The 19,679-nt window shown below is 39.3% G+C and overlaps 1 protein-coding gene across 1 annotated transcript in view; it reads right to left on the bottom strand.

The window, feature by feature from the left end:
- LOC142158479 (intraflagellar transport protein 70A) overlaps window positions 1–19,679 on the bottom strand; it is a 54,833-nt gene that overhangs the window by 14,854 nt on the left and 20,300 nt on the right. Inside the window, exons 3-12 of the mRNA XM_075212452.1 lie at window positions 18,868–19,077; window positions 17,389–17,445; window positions 16,587–16,722; window positions 13,893–13,997; window positions 13,336–13,464; window positions 12,570–12,619; window positions 11,248–11,400; window positions 6,013–6,078; window positions 4,951–5,004; window positions 4,104–4,169 (exon numbers count right to left, since the gene is read on the bottom strand). Of these exons, the coding sequence (XP_075068553.1) occupies window positions 4,104–4,169; window positions 4,951–5,004; window positions 6,013–6,078; window positions 11,248–11,400; window positions 12,570–12,619; window positions 13,336–13,464; window positions 13,893–13,997; window positions 16,587–16,722; window positions 17,389–17,445; window positions 18,868–19,077 (1,026 nt within the window). The remainder of the gene's footprint in view (window positions 1–4,103; window positions 4,170–4,950; window positions 5,005–6,012; window positions 6,079–11,247; window positions 11,401–12,569; window positions 12,620–13,335; window positions 13,465–13,892; window positions 13,998–16,586; window positions 16,723–17,388; window positions 17,446–18,867; window positions 19,078–19,679) is intronic.

Genomic DNA, 19,679 nt, shown 5'->3' on the forward strand with positions numbered 1-19,679 from the left:
CTCAACACTATGTACTAAAGACCGCAGGGAGGAAGGAGAGGTCAGACCACCCTGAAGCCTCCCCCAGCAGCCAGCAGTCTCCGATTAACATTAAAGAAAAATAAATAGAAATAAAACAAAAAATGGCTGCTAAGTAGCCCCGTGCACAGCCCGTTCGCCGGGCACTTAAACTGGACTGGGCTCTATCAGGAGGTGGGGTATAGAGGGGGAGGAGCTAGGGCTTTGATAACTAAAGTTAAAGTGCCAGTTAGCCTGTCCCTACTCTATACCCCAATGTTCCCGGTGTCCCCCAAGGATGTGAGAGAAATAAAGCTGTCCAGTAATTGTGTGCTACATACAAACAAAAACACTATCTGCATCCACGTGCTAATGTGCGCACTTTGGCTGGATTTGCTCTAAATGAAGCCCTAAAGATGTTTACATTATGTCGTACATGCAACCTACCATCAATATACATAAAACTTAAAGGAAATAGAGACTATAAAACAAATTGTTGGTGTACTACAGTGCAACTATGTGTACAAGCCATATGTAACACTATCTACCCTATAGGAGACACCCATTGAGCTGCCCAGTACAGTATATGATCTGGAAAATAAACAGGGACAGCATTAGCTGACTACACTATCTGAAGAGAAAATGGAGCCAGACACAAGAACATTAAAATAGTTATTATACAACTCCATGAAAAAACAGTTGGAAACAGTATATGGATGAAAACAAATATCACACATCAGTCTTACAAAGGCATCTTCTTGCTGACTAGATACTGCTGTGAAGATCACTGTCAAAATGTATGGGGCTGTGCTGTATATGCTGGGGGACAGGTCTATGGTAACAAAGACCAATGTCACTTCCAAAATTATTATATCTACCAACAATGTACAAACAACTAATTTATTAACAAAATATAATATTTACATTTTGCTGCCTCCCAGAACATCCTGTCTGAGTCAGCTGTGTCATTGTATCCAATTACGTGTTCATTCCTGCCATCCATTCAATTCTTAACCTGCCTATATATACTTATTGTGGCGGTATGGCATACCACTGTATACCAGCCCACCTCGACCACTGGATGGATAGATAGATAGATAGATAGAGTGCTCGAAGTGGGGCGGTATACGGTGATATGCCATACCACCACTTCTACCACTGATGTCACTGATGTGATTGACTGATTGGTATCTCTTTGTGTCTGAATGTATCCTTCAACCCCTCCCCTTCCGGTAAAACTATGCCTCCTATTGCCTTAGCATCTGTGAGTTGCTTCAATCCCTCCTCCCCCTGGATAAGAAAAGCACTGTGGAAATGTCTGAGCTGCCCCCCACTGCATTGCTGCTATCAATCTGATTCTTCAGCAGGGGCCTCGGCCACCATCGCTAGGCACCGCCGTTCCTCTGGTGTTAATGGGTCTTACCTCGCACCAAGCTTATCTCCCTTCAGCGTTCTCTTCGGGTCCTCTCCCTTCGCGCTACTTGCCTGCTATTACCAGTCCCATGGTGAATAATGCACTGTGTATGTGATTGTAGGTGCATACAGTCAAGCAGACGATCACATGTTCCTTCCGCAAAGCCCTGCATTCCATTAACTCATATCCTGCCACAAGCCTGCTACTACACTGTGTCAAGCCCCCTTGAGGCCCCTGGTTGTTGGGTAGCTAAGTAACATAAGATTATCAAGAAGTCATTATTATTAGTATTTTTGTCATCGGCTTCAGCTACCACCTTTACGCTGACGACACTCAACTATACCTCTCCTCTCCTGATCTCTCTCCCTCCCTCCTCTCTAGGGTGTCCGCCTGCCTCTCTGCCATCTCCTCCTGGATGTCCTCTCGATTCCTCAAACTTAACCTTGCCAAAACTGAGCTCATAGTTTTTCCTCCCTCTCATACCCCATCCTCTTCTGACCTCTCCATCACTGTCGACAACACCTCTATCTCCCCTGTCCCCCAACTTAGCTGCCTTGGTGTCATCCTCGACTCCTCTCTCTCCTTTGGCCCCCACATCCTCTCTCTTGCTAAATCCTGCCGATTCCAGCTCCGCAACATTGCTCGCATCCGGCCCTTCCTCTCCCAAGATGCCACCAAATGCCTTATCCACTCTCTGATCATCTCCCGCCTGGACTACTGCAACCTCCTCCTCACTGGCCTCCCCCACTCTCATCTCGATCCCCTTCGATCCGTCCTTAACGCTGCAGCTAGGCTTATTTTCCTCTCTCGCCGCTCCTCTTTTATCTCTCCCCTCTACCTAGCCCTTCACTGGCTCCCATTCCCCTTCAGAATCCTCTTTAAGCTCCTCACACTCACCTACAAGGCCCTCGCCAACTCCACTGCGCCCTACATCTCCACCCTCCTCTCTATTCATGGTCCATCCCGCCCTCTCCGTTCTGCCTCTGACCGTCGCCTCTCTTCCCCCCTTATAACCTCCTCCCACGCGCGTATCCAAGACTTCGCCCTCGCTGCCCCCCTCCACTGGAACAAGCTCCCTCCCTCCATCAGAACTTCCCCTAATCTGTCCAGTTTCAAACGGGCCCTAAAAACCCACCTTTTTCTTAAAGCCTTTCTGTCTCCCACTTAACTTCCTACCTTATCTTCTGCCTCTGTCCCCCTACTCTCCCTCTCTCCCCTGCGTCTCTCTGTCTGTCCACCCCCCCCCCTTAGATTGTACGCTTCTCTGAGCAGGGCCATCTCTCCTCCTGTTTCCACCACTTCTAACTCTGCTCTCCAGCTACTTAGCCCTCCTCCTCGAGGGTCCTCCACCCCACGTCCACTCTCGCTCCCTCCTCCCCCCTGGGGGTCTCCCTGTCTTCCGCGCCCTTCTTCTTGGGCCCCGTCGTTTGCGGATCTTTCCTCCCCCTTCCCCGCCCTCTCTAGCTGTGCATTGAGCTTACTGAGTTGCTGTGTTTACTGTACTGTGCTGTCTCCCATTGTATTGTAATTTTGTTTGTCTCTGTACGGCGCTGCGGATGCCTTGTGGCGCCTTATAAATAAATATTAATAATAATAATAATAATAATAATAATCTCTGACTATATAGTAAGTGTAACAATGTTTGCTATGTTAATACATCAACCACTATGTTTAATACATCCCACAAGAAGGTTAATTTATGAACTGCAAAAAGCTTCCACCTGCAATGCTTATTTATGTGCCCCTAGCTCTGCAGATCCCCTGCATTCTTTTCTATCCTCTACTCTGTCTCATTCTCTCCTGCCTCTTATCATGTCTCAACTTCCCTGCCCCCCCCCCCCCCTTTATTCTACCCTCCTACAACTTGGACTGCTCATTCTGCAACTTTTCTGATACCCACCTGGATCACTAAGCCGAATGTTACATCTGCCCCTATTACTTCTTATCCCCCCTCCCTCTCCAGAATATAGGGTCTCATGATCAGGGTCCTTTACCCTATGTCTCGTGTTTGTCCACACTGATATCTTTCTTGTATCCCCTTTCATGTTTCTGTATGCCAAGCGAATTGTCCTGTTAATGTTATTCAAACATTTATTATTTTGCCTAACTGTGCCCATGTTATGGTGTTTGCTCTTTTCATGTATGTTTTATCTGTATAATTATGTCAGTTGCTACACAATCCGTGGCACTATACAAATCATCATCATTTATTTATATGGTGCCACTAATTCTGCAGCGCTGTACAGAGGACTCACTCACATCAGTCCCTGCCCCATTGGAGCTTACAGTTTAAATTCCCTAACACACACACACAGACTAGGGTCAATTTTGATAGCAGCCAATTAACCTATTAGTAAGTTTTTGGAGTGTGGGAGGAAACCGGGGCACCTGAAGGAAACCCACGCAGACACGGGGAGAACATACAAACTGCACACAGATAATGCCATGGTCGGGAATCAAACTCATGACCCCAGTGCTGTGAGGCAGAAGTGCTAACCAGTTAGCCACCAAATTAATGGTGGTTGTGATGATAATGTTATGTGGGAACTGGGATGGGGCTTCTAAAGATAATGTCAAACTATCATATTCCATTCACATTTTCCATACCGCCACTTCTTAATTTTCACTCCGACCATGGGATAGATAAGATAGATAAATACACAATTAAAACACATGGTATTAAAGTTTGTACCTGTTTTGTTAATTTTCTCAGTTGTTCCGTTAGGATCCCAGCTAGTTCATCCAGCTTTAGGAAAGCCTAATAAGCAAAACACCGGTTCACAGCAAGCTACTAAACTTAATCAGATAACGTCTAAATAACTTTGGTTTATATCACCAATTGACATTAAATAGGAGCATACAAAAATCAAAGCACGAGAGGCTTTTATAAATTGTCAATATTATAACATTTCGATATCGCCTATGATTAGGCAGAACTTTCAAGGCGCTGGCTGAAATATCAATCTAGGAATTTAGAAGCAAAGTTCTGCTGCAGGAGTACAATGTGTCATAGAATAAATGTCCCTGTTTTACCCACAATGAGTATTTAAAAATAAAAAAAAATAGGTGATGGAGCTTTTACCAATTTTGATTATCTAGTCGAATATCTAGTCAAATGTTAAGCATTCCTTGATATAGGTTAAAAAAAACAATGTTCCATTATTATAATGTTTGGTAATTTGAACCCCTCTTTTTCAGAATGCATTGATTTAGATACTATATTCCTTATTTGAGGAAGCAAGTCCTGTTTCTACTAAGCCCTGGGATGATCTCTATTATCTCCCCACCACATGTTTATTTTAAATCACAAAAAACATTATTTTCTATTCTAGTGGCAGCAGTTCACTGGACAAATGCAATAACCTGTGTTCAACCTGCAACTCAATTGTCTACATTTGTGGGATGGATAGGATATATGATGTAAATAATAATTGCTCATATACAGGTTAAAGCCTATAAATCTTCAATAATCTTGGATGCCTGTTGGATTTAATATACATCAGTGTACCTTGTAAACTTATAAATATTACATAACATACCTCATCAGGTGCCGTTTGACATGTTAACATTGCATCCAGGAAATCATATAAATACTGAAAAAAGAAATATATTTCAAAATCATTTTCTTTAATTAAATTGCTAAATGCCCTGATACAGTAGAGTCTGTAATTAGGATTTCATTTAATGTGTGCTTAGCAAGCAACATGAGAACCCCCATTTTTATTAAAATAGCCAAATAATTCAAACATAAATAAGATTATATCTGAAGAATGACTCATGCTTTAAGTGTTATTGAACATGTAATAAAAAAATTTACCTTTAAAAACCCAAAACAGTTTATTAAACATGTGTAATATAATTGTAAATTGTAAGATTAATTTTTAATAGAAAAAACCTTCTCCACATTCTGTTAACACAACATTACATCAGGTTTTATTTTGAGTGGGTCTGGAAGCAGGTTGGGTATATGTTTCCCATAAGTAATTTAATTGTTCCCCAATAACACGTTCTCTTAATTTGCAAATGAGAACACCAATTAGAGCCCAGTATGTATACTCCTCAACTAAATATAGTTTAGCAGCACTATCTCTAGACCACATGTCTCCTTCCTTTATGTCAGTATTTTCAGTGCTCCCATTAATTCTACACTAGGGAATATCAGTAAATAGCACTGAGAGTGCTATCATAAAGAAGGGGGGCAGGCGGAGGTGACAGCGGCAGAGCACTGCCCAGCTTGACTATCTGAAGTACTGAGTTGAGTGATTTACATATGGAGCAAAGGCATAACTACTATAGTAGCGAGGGTGCAGCTGGTGGGACCCTCGGAAAACCAAATGTATATTTTTTTTTTTACTCTTCAGTGGTACATGGGACCCTTACAAAATTTAGCTGTGGCTCTCCGGGTGTTGTGAATAGTTGACAAGACTTTCACAACATCTGGAGAGCCACAGGTTGAGGATAAATTAAAAATGATTGGCTGACTAACATATGATCTATGGCATACAATTAGCAGAGAAAAGAACATACTTGATTTTTTTAATACTATGTATGGTTTTTGTGGTAAAACAGACTCAGGTTTTTATTTAAAACCAAATACTTACTTGAGTTAGAAACTTGTAGGTCAGATGAGCATTTTCAGCCAGCACGTCTGCTGCAAGATCAAAGTACTGAACAGAGAGCAAATGTTAGCAATGCATTAACAAGTAGTTATACTTAGATTCACATTCACGTTTGTAAGAAACTTTCAAGTAAGTACTTTCTAGGGAAAACATCCCAGAACATATTACAAATTAAGTTCTCTACATTAATTGGTAAAACTATCAATTAATGACATTATGACACTTTAAACAAGGCATGAGAAAGCAAGAAAAAAATGTTAAAACCTTTTCTCTGAATCCATTGAGGGACACTAGAATCTTTGGATATATAGGCTCAGACTGAGCAAGTAATTTTCTTACATAAATCTGGTCTGAATCTTCTTCCCCTCTACATCCCCTAGGATACTGGAAAGTCGGTAATTTTTCTAAATAAACCCAACAGGACACAACTAGACAAAAGAGAGGAACGAAAAAAATGTCCTCTGGTAATAACAAATAAAAGGATTTAACACAAGTATCTTGGGGGACACATGAATCTTGGTGATGTCCCAAAGCTGACCCTGTGGGTAGGTATGCTCAGAAGCTGTGGTCCAAAATCTGCAAACTTCTAAACGTCAGAGAAACCCTTTGCCTTAAGAATCAAGGCATCAAAAGCTACACTGTTATAACCAGCCACACCACAATTCCTGACTTAACAGGTCCACAACGGGCCTAGAGCCATGTTGAGAACAAATATTTACCATGACCTCCGGAGCCACTAGAATCACCTGAATGCACTCTTTTTTTTTATTTCTTTAGAACCCACCAAAGCATTACTACCAGAGGGAACAAGTAAGTCAGATGAATGTGATGGAGATGGCATCTACAAAGATGCTTATGGTTCTCTTCTCCTCAAGCAGAAGTGCTCCACTTTGTGGTTCAACTGAGATGTCACCGTGTCGACATCTGGCTAACCCCATTTTTCCACAAACCTGTTAAAGGGACCATTCTCTAAAGGTGTAGATCAGGCCTGTCCAACCTGCGGCCCTCCAGGTGTTGTGAAACTACAAGCCCCAGCATGCTTTGCTGGTAGACAACCAGTTGATAGCTGGAAGGGCATGCTGGGACTTGTATTTTCAGAAACATCTGGAGGGCTGCAGGTTGGACAGGCCTGGTGTAGATCATGCCTGCAAAGAAAAATTAATTCCCTGTTTTCCACCCCTAAAATGAACACCCCAGAGATAGCCAGAATATCCTTTTCCATCCAGTGCATTATTCTGCTGGTTTCTCTTATGGCAAGGAACTCTTCATTGCTCCCTGACAGTTAATGTATTCCACCGCTGCAGCACTGTCTGACTGATTTTTTTATGGCTCTCACTTGCAACAGAAGACCTTCAGCCACTTTAGGAGCAACTGACACAGCTTTGGAGACAGTCTGATGAATTGAATGGTCAAGTAATGGTGTGACTTGTTGCATATCAATATTAGATGAGACCATCTTCCCTAAGACCTTCATGCAAAACAGAACAGATGTCCATCTGAGAGCCAATAGAGACTTTACTAGTCCCTGTAATGAAAGTAGCTCTATGAAAACAATCCACTGTACAGGTATTAATATGGATATCTAGTAGTTGATGATACACTCATGGGATTAAGATCTAGGCATCTCTCGCACATGGGCCTGAAGCAAGGTCGGGGACCCCACATTGATATACAGATTGTCCAAAAAAGAAAGTACAGTGTCACCATCTGTACCTCAGAAGAGCAGCCATAACTGCTATGACCTTTGTAAACACCCTTGGTGCTGCTACCAGACAAAATTGCAAATGGTGGATCTGAATCCCGAATCTGAGTAGACACTTGTGCCCTTCCCAGATCAGGACATGCAAGTACGTATCTATGGAGACCATGAACTTGTTTTGCTTCATGTTGTCTATACACAGGGATTCCATCTTGAACCTCTCCACCCAAAGCTGCATGTTTTGGGATTTTAGGTTCAAACTGTGCTGAAAGGATCCACCTGGTTTTTGGACCAAGAAGAGACTTGAATAAAATCCCCACCCCTTCTGCTCTTCTGGGACTGGAATGATACCGTAAATAAAATGGCTCGCCAAAAGGAGAAGGGAGACTCTTACCTGCCCAGAGCAGCTCAGGAGGAGCCCTATGTTGATGCCGTTGAAACAGTAAATGAGATAAAATAAAAGATATTAAAAATCGCTGCCGATGGCATATAAGTACTGTGCTCTCTACTCCGGTGGGCAGTCAAAAAAACTTACTTCTTGGCAGGCTAGGGAAAATATAAAGTTCCAAAAATTGAGGCTGAGACACATTAACCAAGGATCCAGTGTTCCCCCAGAGGATAATAGAGAGATAAGGAAAAAGAAAGAAATGGATATTTTGGCAGCCCTAAATAAATACAGTGGGTGTTTACTGGATCCCCACTGAATACAAATTGTATGTACTAACTATTTCTGTACATGCAAAATTAGAAACATTGTTATATAATATGCTCCTTTCATAAAATCTGATGTTACTTGAGCTACAAAATGGCAATTCAAAAATTCAAAGGTAGAAAATAGGAAGAAGGGTGATTTAGTGAAGAGTAATCTTTGACAGCAGAAGAATGTAAATATTAAACAATATTAAAATTTGAATTTATATTAAATTAAAATTGTATTAAAATAATAAGTGCATGAACAATTTTTGTGGTAGCAGTGGTTATTAAACGTATGGTATCTTTAATGCATAAAAATAAAAAAATTATAATTTCTGATGCTTGGACTTGTTATAAACACAGAAATTATCTTCAAATTTCTCCTCCTACAGTTACTGTGAGGAGCACTGCTAAACAATTTATTGAGAAAGAATAATCAGGACCAGTGTCGACGAAGACAGAGTATAACTAATGAAGTTGGCATAAGGCAGAGAACATACTTATCAAACAGTCTCTGCAAATCATAATTGATTAACATACATTGTTATTTCCTATTTTTTAGTTTCCAGTATATTTCATATACACTATAGCAATTCAGACACTGCTTGTCAAGATAAACCAACTTATCAAAACAACATAAGTGGCTTCATTTTCATGGTCATATAACATGTATTTAAAAATGTTAAATTGTACTCTAACTATTGAAAATTTACAAATACTAGTTATGTTTACACAATGTTTGCTTAATATAAATATATAACACACATCAAGTTGTCTTGAAATGGCACAACTGAGAAGATAAATGCATTAGAAGAAAACACATTACATCACGTCAAGGTTGTTTCCCAAAGTGTAATATTGACATTCCCTGGAAAACATTTTTCTGCCACTAGATAGCAGTTTCAGCAAAATATACTACGTATGTTAAGTATGCTGCACATTTGTACTGTGCTTTGTGAATCTAATTATTTACGCTCACGTCTTAGCCTAAATTAATAAGATTGGCAGTATCTAAAGTCTGAGTGGAGGTAACTGTCAGTCACACATGGCTGATTAGAGGAAAACTACAATTGATTGACAGCTGCCTCTGTTCAGACCACAGATGCAGAAGAGTATTGTAAAAAAGTTTTTTTAAAACAGATAATCTACCAGTGACACAATTATTAATTAGTGGAGAATTTATCCTAAAAATTGCACTTAAACAGCTTACTGCTCATTTTCCACTCTTGCAGAACCTTCATCATCATCATCATCATTTTTTTATATAGCACCACTAATTCCGCAGCGCTGTACAGAGAACTCATCCACATCAGTCCCTGCCCCATTGGAGCTTACAGTCTAAATTCCCTAATATAGACACACACTCACACACAGACCCAGACAGACAGAGAGGGAGACACTAGGGTCAATTTTGATAGCAGCCAATTAACCTACTAGTATGTTTTTAGAGTGTGGGAGAAAACCGGAGCACCCGGAGGAAACCCACGCAAACACAGGGAGAACATACAAACTCCACACAGGTAAGGCCATGGTCGGGAATCAAACTCATGACCCCAGTGCTGTGAGGCAGAAGTGCTAACCACTAGGCCACTGTGCTGCCCTTGTGCTAACCTTGTTAGAAGACACCTATCTCAACAACAACAGTTTAACACTTTCTTCCAGAAATACCTCACCTCACAGACTTGTGAACTGAGGTTTTGTACTTAACCATTATGAAGACAATGGAGACGATCTACAAAGGACAAATCAACTGCTCCGATATAACTCATTTTACAGAGCAGTGCAGAGTCGTAGCTCTAATCTAGTGGAGCAAGATTACTGTTAGGAGATTAAGAAGAGGAGAGGGCGCCTTATCAGTGCTGTTACTTGCTGTGTGGAAGGACGTTCGGCTATCTGCACTATGCAGAAGGACCTCTTTTATTATCAGCTCGGAGATGGGATGTGGTAGAATACTTTTAGTGAGGCAAAAAATGGATAGAGAAAGAAAATATATTTTTTTCCTATTTGGACTACAATAGACCAAGAAAGAGGACTTAATTCGAAATTGAATAAAGAGGTGACCAAAGGTTTCAGTCAGTCTTTTATTCTATTCTATTACACTTTATTTATTTATTTTTTACTCTTAGGAGACCCTGTTCTTTATGTTGAGACCACTGGGATGGCAAAGTAGCCACTCCAGGGGTCCCAATCTTGTTAATTAGCTGGCCTCCACAGCCCAGTGGGAATCAGAAAGTACCCAGCGCATTTCAGTGTAAGGCTGGTAGCCTCTGGAAGGTGGGGGCATGCTGTTTTGTGCCAACCCTGTCCCATTAAGGCACCAGCCCTGCACTGACCAATAGTACTGCAAGTAAAGTTTATCAATGATTTGGTGTTTAGCATTTATGTTACACAGGAAAAATTTGTTCTGTTTGGGTACTCATGACAGCAGATTTGGCCAGTATCAAGAGACAATTGGACGTGTGCTACATCTGTAATAATCATTAAGCAGGCACCGTAAGCTAAATAAACAGTATGTATATATTTTCAATAGATTGTTAGGATAAAAGATGGCTTGGCCTCATATGTAGGTTCTCATTGCCCAATATGGCAAGAGAATACAGGTACTGGCATATCTGATTTAATGTTAACTGAAATCACTGTTTCCAATAGTAATCAAAATGCACTGCTTCCACTAATATGGATACATTGGAACATTAACCGAGTTAATGAGCCATATATAGTTCAAGGCAAGTTGCAGCACTGCTTGTTGACAATGAATAATATCACACAAAGGCAGTATAATTTCATATAAAGATGAGAATTGCTACTCCAGCGACCCATATTACCTCATACTTGCAGTATAAAAGTAATAGGTTGCCAAATGTCTCCGGAGGGAAAGGATTTTGCTGCAAAAGGAACTGTAGCTTCTCGAACCCCTCTGTTGGTTTGGCATCCATGTTCATCAAGGCTTGATTATGAAGAGTAACTGGATCGAGTTCCTTAAAACAAACCATGATTTGAATTAATACAAATAATACTGTTAAGAAACTATGAGTGATCTAATTGAAGGATTTCCTTACTAAATAAAACAAGCTTACAGTATGTGTGGGTAATGATAAGTAATAGGCAACTCCCTGCTCAACATATATCTGTGTACCACAGTACAATATTTCAGTAAAATCACAACAGTTTTTTTATGATATTACTTGAGTTACATATAGTAATAGTAATTTAAAAAGACTGCATTAAAAAAAGAAATTCGATTATTGTAATGTATGGGACAGATTATCACATTTTAATGAAGATATATAGCATTTACCGTATTTCTCTCTCCTTTCCAGGAATTTCCTGCTCTACCTATCAGTGACTTGGTTAGCATGCAGACACTCCATAAAGTTGCCTATTGAGGTGGGTCAGAGCTATCAGTCATGCTCTGACTCAGCACTGTCTTTTCACAGAGCACACACTGTCATTAGGAGTTGGACATAAGTCCATTTATGTGGTGTAAATATATGCAGCTCAGTATTGCACGTGTGTAACAAAGTGAATCTGTATCTAGACTTGCAGCCCCTTACACCAGGGGAAGTAGACCAGGATGGGCAAGTGTAGGTTAAATACAGGAAGGGCCTGTACACATAAGTGTAGCACATCCCTTAAAATGCAACCTCATAAGACATGGGCGCTAAAAAAGATAAAGATATGTGATGATGTTGACACCAGCAGCAGTATCTAACCGCTTCTGACAGGCTGTTTACCTATTGACTCCTCCAGATAATTAGTATGGAAGCGGTCTACTTGGATTACTTATTTCCCATTAACGTTTGGACTACTGCAGGAAGGAAGATTCCCACTGAATGTATAAAGCAGTAAACAACGGATTTGGGGGTGATTGTATTTAATTAAATTCCATTTGGAAAATGTGACTTTTGCATTTACTAATAATACTAGTTCAGGAGACTCTTCTCGCTTGTATATGCATTATATAGTGTACAAATAGGGAAATGTGACCTTCTTATTTAATATTAATACTGTCAATCTGCACTTCTATGATTTTGCTGATTTTCCTTTTTTGTATTATACAATCCCTTTAAAAAGTGAAATACCAGAATTTACAGGTTATAATTAACTGGATTAACATATGAGCATGTGGTGCAGACTACAGCCTTACCTCATCAGATCGTGGAGGCATGTCTGTCAGAGCCTCCTGTGCTGCATCATCTGAAGAACAAATTAGTTGACACATTTAGAAAAGGGGGGTTTTGTCAGTGTTTTTCTTTGTACAATATAAGGATTTTGTAATACATGGACATCCTAAACAACTACAGCATGTCACTCATAAAAAAATTAAAAATTGCATTTTTCCTTACAGTAAAGTCAATACTGCAAGTCAATCCAGGTTTTTCATTACTGAAAATGGACAATGACAACCAAAGGAGTAAGGTCCTGGCTATATTGGTGAAAATGCCTTGTCATCGATCAATCAGCAGAGCACTATTGCATGCGATTTGTCAATGAACCTGTAATACCAGTTCACCATGGGACCAGTGAATGACTGTCACACTGCTGCTTGACAGTCCTACAGATACAGTGTGCTCATAGGACTTTGGACACATGCAACCGCTTGCAGGAAATATTGGCTAGCGCTATGTCCTTATTGCCTTTAGCCAGAGGTGGAACTACAGTGGGTCCAGGGCTGGGAGATGAGAGGGGCAACGCAATGTCAGATCACCCCCACACCCTGCTCCCCAAGACCCTCTGCTCTGCTCTGAAAGGAGGAAATCAAAGGCCTCCTCTGAAGCGGCATCTCAGGACCCACCCCCAAAGTTTGCTGTGAGCTCCGGCAATGCACAGTTCCACCCCTGACATTACTTAGGAATCCTAAGTAAATTTGAGCTACAAAAGCCATAAGAAAGACAAGACAGAACGTGACTTACAATTTTTTAGCTGGTATTCAATAGCAGCCTTGAGGTTAAATGTTTCAATCAGTGCGGTTTCATGCAGCACCAGAGTGTTACCCACGCTACGGACATCAATGCCTTCTGTTGTCATGCCAACCCCAAGCTCTGGAGGGATATACAAAGTAGTAAACATTTAGTGTAAGAGAATGAAAGAAAGTTCTCCTATAAACCCTGGCATCTTCATATGGTTATTGAGGCTTTGTGAGGTGCTCATGGTATAAAAACAGACCAACATTATAAATGTACTTAAAATGTATAGCCCATTATTCACTATGAATATCAGGTTAATTAAGTAATTATAAAGCTATTAATGAAAATACTATGTATAATATGTAATCATCTTACAAATCTACATAATTACTGTCTATTGTTAGAAAAAATACTTAATTCCATGGACAAAAGACATAAAATTGCATATTTTTAAATATGGCAGAAAAGCTGCAATGTCTAACCACTTTGCTGCACTATAGTATAATAGATGGACCAAAACATAATTCTTCCATATAGACTACAAGGTTATCAAAGCCACCTACCAGGATGCTCTCGGATTCCATGTTCTATTATATCTGCAATGTATTTTAATGCTGGTGCATACTGTTTCATGCTGTAGTAACACAAGGCAATGTTGTAGGATAAATCTGTTCAAATAAAACAGAGAAAATTCTAATTCTATTAACAAAAAAATAATGGCATAGTAGTATTTTTATGTAGTTTTCGAGCATATTAAACTGAAGCAGTATCATGTAAGCTACAGGCCAACTGATTGGATCAGGTATTAAACGTACAACAAAATCATGATTATATATATATATATATATATATATATATATATATATACACTTATACACACTCGGGTTTTAGAAGGTAATCTGTACTCCTTACTGTAAAATACTATGAATAACAGAAGTCACTTTGGATTACCATGACCAGTATAAAAACAGCTGGACTACTAATTACCTACAGTAAGAGGTACATTATCCCATATATCACTTTAAAATGAGAATATGCTGGTATAAATCATATTGTATGTTATCAGCATGTTTGGAAGTTCCGTACCACTTGTGTGGCTTTTGGGCTCATTCACACCTATCTGCTATGAATGCACCTTTACACTACCACTTCAAAAGGGCACTAAAAATAGGATGAATGGTTTCTCATTGGTTCGTTTCCACTATTGCATTCTTAAATTTTAATGCTACATTTAAAACTTTACAACACAGCAAAACCTATATGTTAACATGTGCTATCAATAAAATAGATTGTATCAGTAAAATACAATGCAAGAAAAACTGATGTAGTTTTCCTGTAACGTGTCTTAACAAAGCGGCTCCAATAAATCTAAGACGGCGTCAGTGCACACCACAACTTTGCTGATTATTGAATAAACAAAGTAGAATCCATTCCCAATTCCTTATCCCCTCTTCCATGTTCCCTCCTTTCACTCACTTGCCCACATTACTGAAGAGGAAGTGGTCTCTGTAGTATCCTCATCAAGTCTACAGCAAGCAGGCTCGACCACATTCAGTCAGATCTCCTGATATCTGTGCCACCAACTGTATCACCCATAATATCTAATATCTATAACACATTTTTTTTCCTCTGGTATCTTTCCATTCATGCGCACAATCCTACCAATATTAAAGAATAACTCCCTGGATCTAGCATGTCTCCCTAGCTACCACTCTCTCACTTACCCTTTGCTGCTAAAACTCTTCAGCACCTAGCTGGACAACTCTCCAGCACTTAGCTGCTAACAACCCACTGATCAAGATGACAATTTTATTTCTAGATGCCAATAACATACTTGATGCTCTCCAACTTAGATATTGTACACATCACTGGAGACAAACTGTTCTTACAAAAAAGTGACGTACATACAGCTAAATCTAAAAGTAAGTTATCCATGTTAATTCTCTTAATATGTTTAGTAGCATTTGACACAATGGAGCACGCTCTACTCTCTCAGGTTCTCCATTCACCTCAGGGATAAGGGTCTCTACTCTTCTCATTTGTTACAATGTCTCTTGGCTCCTTCATCATACCTGAAGTTCAAACAATAATAACCAGGGGCCTGATTCATTAAGGATCTTAACTTGAGAAACTTTTTATTTCAGTCTCCTGGACAAAACCATGTTACAATGCAAGGGGTGCAAATTAGCATTCTGTTTTGCACATAAGTTAAATACTGACTGTGCTACATGAAAAAACAGTCAGTATTTAACTTATGTGCAAAACAGAATACTAATTTGCACCCCTTGTATTGTAACATGGTTTTGCCCAGGAGACTTAAATAAGAAGTTTCTTAAGTTAAGATCCTTAATGAATCAGGCCCCAGGTGCTTATCAGGAATTTCTAAATGGCTCTCCAATGCCTCTTGCTTAACAGAAATAAAAAATAGGTCTTAATCTTTCCCCCTAATACTGGTCCTTGCAGTTACAGTTGTAGTCGACACCTCCTCAGTGTCCCAGATTTGTTGTCTTACTTCATTCGGTACAGTCTTCCACTTCTCCCATTCTACAGATCACAAGATCATACTAATACACTGTAAGATTGGCAACAAAACTTTCAATTTGCACTTTTCCTCTTGTTTGTAATTTGTAATATTGCAAAGATCTGTGTACACTGGTGGTGCAATATAAACAAATTATACATAAATACCTTTATAATGCGTGACGTGACCTTGTTAGAAATTAAGCACAAGTTTTGCGAAAAGTTTCCCTTGCACAAAACCTATTTTTCACTTTTTTAATAAATTTCCCCTAAAAATAGCACTGAACAAAGGTTATAGTAAAGAGTAGGGGTACTGAACTTCTTTTTTTCTCCCCAAGGAACCAGATTAAATCAGCTTCACAACTCTTGTTTCAGTGGTGCATTAATAATATATTTTGATTTAATTAGATTGCTGTTGGCAACAAGTTAAACATATTAAAATTCATTAAAATATAGCTGTTAGGATATTAGCAACATGTATAAAATAATATTAAAATATGATTAATCATTTATTTATCATGTGGTAGTATACATTAGTTTTACAAAACATGATTAGGGGACCCCCATACATGGTCTAGAAACTTCTATACAAGCTGCTGTGCCTCTATGTACAGCACAAAGACGATTTTAATTTGAGGCTAAATATACCAGACAGTTCAAGTCTGGCATTTGCCACTAGCAGTGAAAAGCAATCTGTAAAAGGTATGAAAACATTTATACACAGTTTTATCATTTACCTTGTTTATATCCTACAACCTGCATGGCAGTAAGGAATTTTTTGCAGGCCTCTTCATACTGCGCTTCTTTGTACAGCAAACATCCCAAATTTATCTCACTTTCTGGATCATCTGAAGGCATCTGTTCTACTAAACTCTGAAAGGTGGCACAAAAATGTAAATCATATTATACAGAAAAAAATAGTAATCCCTAATGTTACTTTCCAAAGATAAAGAAAGGACCGATATATTGGGCTAGATTTACTAAACTGCGGGTTTGAAAAGTGGAGATCAGATTGTAGGGCCTGATTCATTAAGGATCTTAAATGAAGAGGTATCTTATTTCAGTCTCCTGGACAAAACCATGTTGCCAATCCAAGGGGTGCAAACTAGTTTTCTGTTTTGCACATAAGTTAAATACTGACTGTTTTTTCATGTAGCACACAAATACTTGTACACTGAAATTTAAAGTTGATATTTGTGATACCTCTTCATTTAAGATCCTTAATGAATCAGGCCCCTAGTCATTTTCTACAAAATGACAGCTAGAATCTGATTGGTTGCTACAGGCAACATCTTCACTTTTTCAAACCTGCAGTTTAGTAAATATACTCCATTATGTTGTTTAAAATAAACCGAATAATTATATTTTACTTTCCAAAGTAAAAACCACAAATAACCATTGCAAAAGAATTATACAAATAGTTAATCAAAAGTTCATGTAGCATAAGTGTTGAATGTTGTACAGCAGTCAGAAGTGCAATTCACGGCTACCTTTCTAATGATAATTTGCCATACAAATGACTTGTATTTAATTTCATACCTTAGCTGCTGACAGGTCCTCTTCTCCATATTTGATGCAAGCTTGTAATTTCAACACCTAGGACCATAAGAATGCATCAGAAAAGCCATAGGCAGACTTGTATATACTTTAGACCTGTTGATCCTCATATCTGGGTGTATTATACTTTAACCAATTATTTTATATGTTCCATTATATACCTTTCAAGCTTTCATAATGATTATTAAAGATGAGGCATAAGGACCCTTGTACAAAATAAGTTATACTCTTCTGTTACTGAACATCTATAGAAAAGATAATATAAGTAGTTATAAATAATAGTAGTTAAGAGGAGCCCTACTTACAAATTGAACATTTCCCTTCAAGAGAACTACAGATGTTGATGACAATATGAGAGAGATTACCGCAGTCATACGTACAGTAAAGGGCAGGCTGGGCTGGGGGGCAGGGGGGCATCTGCCCCCTGGGCCGGTCCCATAACCGGCTATCTTGGGCTGGGTCACCTGCATTTTTTTCCTTTAAAATAGGCTGCCGAGTCGAGTTTTGCCCCCCGGGCTGAAATTTGCCATCCCTTCCCTGCCTACAGTACATGGGAATATCCAGATATGTTTTCTTATGGGAGCTGAGCATAAGATACGTTTTAAGGTCACTAGTTTAACTATAAAAGTAATTAGCAGGTTTTGTACCAGTTTTTGGGGGGAATTCAATTCCCCCGAAGTACCGCCGCGCTAAAACTATTACCATTATTACGGTAATAGTGCGCATAATTACCGTTATTACGGTAGTTCTAACGCCGGCTTTTTGCTCACTGCGAGCAGAAAGCCGGGTTAATATTACCGTAATGACTGTAATATCTATAATGCAGCGGTACTTCGGGGGGAATTGAATTCCCCCCTTTGGGGCATATTCAGTTCTTTAGTTTCCCCGCGGCGTTAAAACTATTACCGTTATTACGGTAATAGTAAGCTGGATTTCGGCTCAGGGAGCAGCGAGCTGAAATCCACAGAGGAAACTACCGTGATAACGGTATTTATACGCACTATCACCGTAATAATGGTAATAGTGCGTGCGCCGTGAGATTTTTGGCTATAGCGCCAAGAATTGAATATGCCCCTTTGGGGGGTATTCAATTGTCCGCGGGTTCGAGCGCGGAAAAACTATTACCGTTAATACGGTAATCTCTCGCTGGATTTCAGCAGCGAGATTAACGTTTTTTCCGCGCAGGGTAATCCTTACGGTAATCCTGCGCAGACCGCAGGATTTTCGGCAATCCCGCGGACAATTGAATATGCCCCTTTGAGTCTTATGTAAAATTTCCCCTCTTCTCCCTTTTACACAGAGACCAAAACATTTATGTCACACATCTGAAAGCACCATAAAAACTGGAGACAGCACACTAATAAGATTAGAAATGGAATTATATAGTAACCATTCTATGTGATCTTTTCTTGACATTCTTATAGACTCATCTGACAGGCAGGATGCATTAGTTGTACTTACCTTGCTCTGATATGCAGGATTATCCAACAGAAATGTTGCTTTCATGGCCTCTGGGTACATGCATGCCTTGTATAGGGATTGAGCATAATACAGTTTGTAATCTTCCACTTCAGGATTGATCTGCATAAGCTGTTCATAGCAATCCGCAGCATTAACAAAGTCTTGCATCTGAAAATAACAGTAACCCAACAGAGACAGGCCAGCCCTAGACTAGAACACAAAGGCCAAAGAGTTAGAATCTGGAAAAGAATAATGTTATATTACAACTAAAATTATTCTTACTGCAGTACTTGTTCTTTCAAAATATGAACATGGATGATACACAACAGTGCAATAATAGTCAGAATGTTAAATTTAAAATAACTATTTTCTCTTACTGAAATCATCATACAAACTTTTCACTGTGTATATCAGTAATCATCATCACTATTTAATTGTAGGGCACTGTTACAGAGTGCCCCCTGAATGGTGACAGCAAATCTGTAAAGACATGTCTTATCATTTTCTGGTTTACAAGAATATACAGTATTAAATTCAGCATCGTGGAGACCAAATACTGTTGTTAATTTCAACTTATGCTTAGCGGAATTGTGAGTTATTTGAAAAAAACTGCAAGGGTGCCAATAATTTTGGCCACAACTGTATGCTGGTGCAATTTTGTTAATGGCTTTGTATGTTAGTAGAAGTATTGTATATGTGATAAAGATATAAGGTGCTACAGAATATGCCAGCGCCATATAAATGTTGATGATGATGACATATCTTATGGTACAAGCAAAACATATATTTGCAACACTGTTTTTGAACCAATG

This window comes from Mixophyes fleayi, chromosome 5 (assembly GCF_038048845.1).
Source record: "Mixophyes fleayi isolate aMixFle1 chromosome 5, aMixFle1.hap1, whole genome shotgun sequence".
In the NCBI taxonomy this organism is placed as follows: Eukaryota; Metazoa; Chordata; class Amphibia; order Anura; family Limnodynastidae; genus Mixophyes; species Mixophyes fleayi.